The sequence below is a fragment of the Galeopterus variegatus genome, unplaced genomic scaffold, assembly GCF_000696425.1.
Source record: "Galeopterus variegatus unplaced genomic scaffold, G_variegatus-3.0.2 Scaffold147, whole genome shotgun sequence".
Taxonomy (NCBI): domain Eukaryota; kingdom Metazoa; phylum Chordata; class Mammalia; order Dermoptera; family Cynocephalidae; genus Galeopterus; species Galeopterus variegatus.
The window spans coordinates 623,574-626,909 of NW_007726258.1; the positions used below are offsets into that span (position 1 = coordinate 623,574).

The following is a 3,336-nucleotide window of genomic DNA, read 5'->3' on the forward strand; positions in this document are numbered from 1 at the left end:
CAACACTGGGGGTTGCGAACCAAAGCCGGTCACGAAAAAAAAAAAAAAAAAAAAAAAAAAAAAAAAGATAAAAAGTTAAAATAGTAAATTTTATGTTATGTGTATTTTACCACAATTTTTTTTTTTTTTAAAGCCTTCCCTGCTCTGGAAGAAGGTCCAAGGACAGGGTCTGGGTCTGGCCTGGGGCAGTTGACTTAGCATGATGCTGGGATACGTGCAAGTAACCTGCCCTGAGTGTGCACCTCACCAGGGCTTTCACTGAACTCCAGGGGCAAAATGCCCAGAGCCACCGGGTAGCCCAGATGGCCCATAACAAATGGGGAAAATGTTTATGACTTAATGTCAAATGAAAAAGAAATCAAGAATTATGTCTAGGTTGTGATTCCCACCATTTTGGCCAAATCAGCAAAGGTCTTGGAGAACCTGGAAAGGAGAAAGCAGGGCAGATTTATGAGGGTGGTGGCATTGGAGGCGCGATGTTTCTTCTCTTGTGCCTTCTACCGTTGTTTGTAACGAAACCCTGAGCCAGGTAGGGAGGTGCTGGGACTGCAGGTCTGGCTATTGAGAAGGCCAACAATGAACAGGTGGCCGCTGGCTCCCATCTCCAGAGGGAAGCTGTACAGAACATGAGCAGAGGCCGCCTGCGAGTGCTTAAAATAGCGCCCTCAGCAAGCTGCTCACACCCAGGGAGGTGGCAAATTCGGGCTCCATCAGGATGCGGAGTGGGCGCTGGTGGTGGCGGCCAGGAATTCATTAGCAGCATCTCTGCCTCCTCCAGACAGAGCTGGGCGGAGAAGAGTGTGTCTCAGATGCGGAGAAGGTGGCCATGGATCTCAAGGACCCCAACCGCCCCCGGTTCACGCTGCAGGAGCTGCGTGATGTGCTGCATGAGAGGAACGAGCTCAAGTCCAAGGTGTTCTTGTTGCAGGAGGAGCTGGCCTACTATAAGAGGTAAGCGTTCCCAGGAAGTCCAGGCCTAACCCCTGCACTGGGCAGCCTGAGCTAGCCCCTCTCTGGCATGACTCCGAGTTTTGTACAGTTAACTTCAGAAGACAAGCATTTCATCTGTGTCCTTTTCTGGTGCCCCTTCTGGCCTAAACCACTTACATTTAAGCTCACCATCCCTTTGTGAAACTCTTGAGCCCAGAAGCATTTTATAATTCAGAACTCTATTGCTCTTGTTGGGTGCATATAAGGGGGAAAAAAAAAGAACTTTTCAGCTATTAGGAGAAATATTACATATGCTTTATGTTACCCCGCCAGCAGGGTCTGGGGCAGCACTGAAATCCAGCAGATTCATACTTTTGCAGCAAAGATATGAACATTCAAACTAAATGAGATAAATAAAGATTATAGACAGTCTGATGACAGTTCATTTCAGGTCTTGCCAGCACATGAATTACCAAAAAGTAAATTATGGTTTCTAGAGCTTCCTCATACCATGCCCCTCATACTCGTTCAGCTTCATACACACTGCCCTTCTTTTTGTTCCTCAAAACACACCATGCTCATTTCCACCTCAGGACCTTTGCACTTGCTGCTCTTGCTACTGGGAAGACATTCCCTTGGCACTAACTATGGTGACCCTTGGTCATTCAGGGATTGGGTCAAATGTCACTTCCTCCTCAGAGAGGCCCTCCCCATCACAGCTTATCCAAAGGAGTATCGTGTCCTGGTCACTGTCTGTCACTTTACCCACATTTACTTTCTTCATGGCCCTTTTCACCATCTAACATCATCCTCTTTATTGGTGTGCTTGTGTTATTGTCTGTTTCCATACCAGACTGTGAGCAACTTGAGACCAGAAGCCTTATTTGTCTTGTTCATGGCTAAATTACCAGCACTTAGAATGGAGCTTAGCACATAGTAGGTGCACAACAAATATCTGTTGAAAGCTGGAAGGAAGGACAGATGCCTCAGATGTGGTCCCTGTTCTGTTGGGGAAAAAGATGCACAAAGAATACAATACCACACATTTTTATTGAAAACCCACTGTGTGCTGTCCTGTAAGACAGGTTGTCCAACTGTGCACTGGCTATTCGAAGACGGGAGAGATCACTTCTGGCTTAGGGATGGGGTAGAAATCAGGAATGCTTCATGGGGGAGGTGGCATTTGAATTGGGCCTTCCTGAAAGGATAGGGTAGAACTGGAGATGTTGAAGGGTAGTTGGCATATTCCAGGTGGAAGAAACCACAAAGGTGTAAGACAAGCAAGCATGTGTAAGGACAGGAAATGGAGTATTCTATTTGTTTTGGTGGCTGGCCAGTACAGGGACCCGAATGCTTTGACCTTGGTGTTATAACACTGTGCTTTAAGCGACTGGACTCCAAGTAAACTGAAAAGATACAGTTTAAAAAAAAAAAAAACTCCCCACAAAAGTATGCACCTTCTCAGACCACCAGACAGTACTCTTCTGGAATGTTCCAGCTCTCACGGAATTTTTCGCTTTTTTATCTCACATCTCTCATTTCCTTCCAGTGAAGAAATGGAAGAGGAAAACCGAATACTCCAACCTCCACACATTGCACACCCGAGAATGTCCCCCCAGCCAGAGTCTGGGATCAAGCGACTGTAAGTGATGCGCTTCCAGCGTGTGGGATGCTTTGCATGCAGCTGACCCGGTGGTTCACACGTCCTGAGTTCTCTTACTGGGCACCTGCTCCCAGGGCCAGGCTAGCCACTAACCACGTCCCACTGAGACATGCTTAACACTGGAGCACATTTGGCCTGGCCACCTACTCTGAATTCATCTCCCTTCTTGAATGTTGAGTTCTTCCTAGGGGGTCTCTGGGCAGAGAGGTTTGGGGAGGGCCGAGAGGGAGGGAGGAAGTTTGGGCCTGTGGCTGATGCTCAGGAGCTTGCTTGGGTGTGTTTCAGGTGGGATGGCTGTGTCTGGGCCTTTGAGGACAGCAAATAAGGTGGGGGGGTGGAGGGTCACTCGTCTTAAGGGCTTAGAAGCTCAGCTTGGAGATGTCTGGAATGGCCCCAGGTCCATGCATCTATCCATTTCTATGATGATGCATCCTTGTAGCCCTCTGTCTATTATTAAGTATTGATTGGTGCATAATACATGCAGAGTTGTGCCCTGGTTGCTGTGGTGAACACACACACAAAAAAGAGCAACCCAGTCCCTGCTTTCAACTAGACTTTAAGCCACTTCAGTGGTTCTTACCATTAACACATCCCTTTGAGATTCTTTTTTTTTTTTTTTTTTTTTTTATAATCCCATATAAAGATGACCGGTAAGGGGATCTTAACCCTTTTCTTGGTGTTGTCAGCACCATGCTCAGCCAGTGAGAGAAGCGGCCATCCCTATATGGGATCTGAACCCGGGG

General features: G+C 47.3%; 1 protein-coding gene across 1 annotated transcript in view; it reads left to right on the plus strand.

Annotated features, from left to right (window-relative positions):
* Nucleotides 1-3,336, plus strand: part of RILPL1 (Rab interacting lysosomal protein-like 1) — a 48,988-nt gene that overhangs the window by 35,396 nt on the left and 10,256 nt on the right. The window contains exons 5-6 of the mRNA XM_008591370.1: nt 779-951; nt 2,480-2,572. Coding sequence (XP_008589592.1) covers nt 779-951; nt 2,480-2,572 — 266 coding nt within the window. The remainder of the gene's footprint in view (nt 1-778; nt 952-2,479; nt 2,573-3,336) is intronic.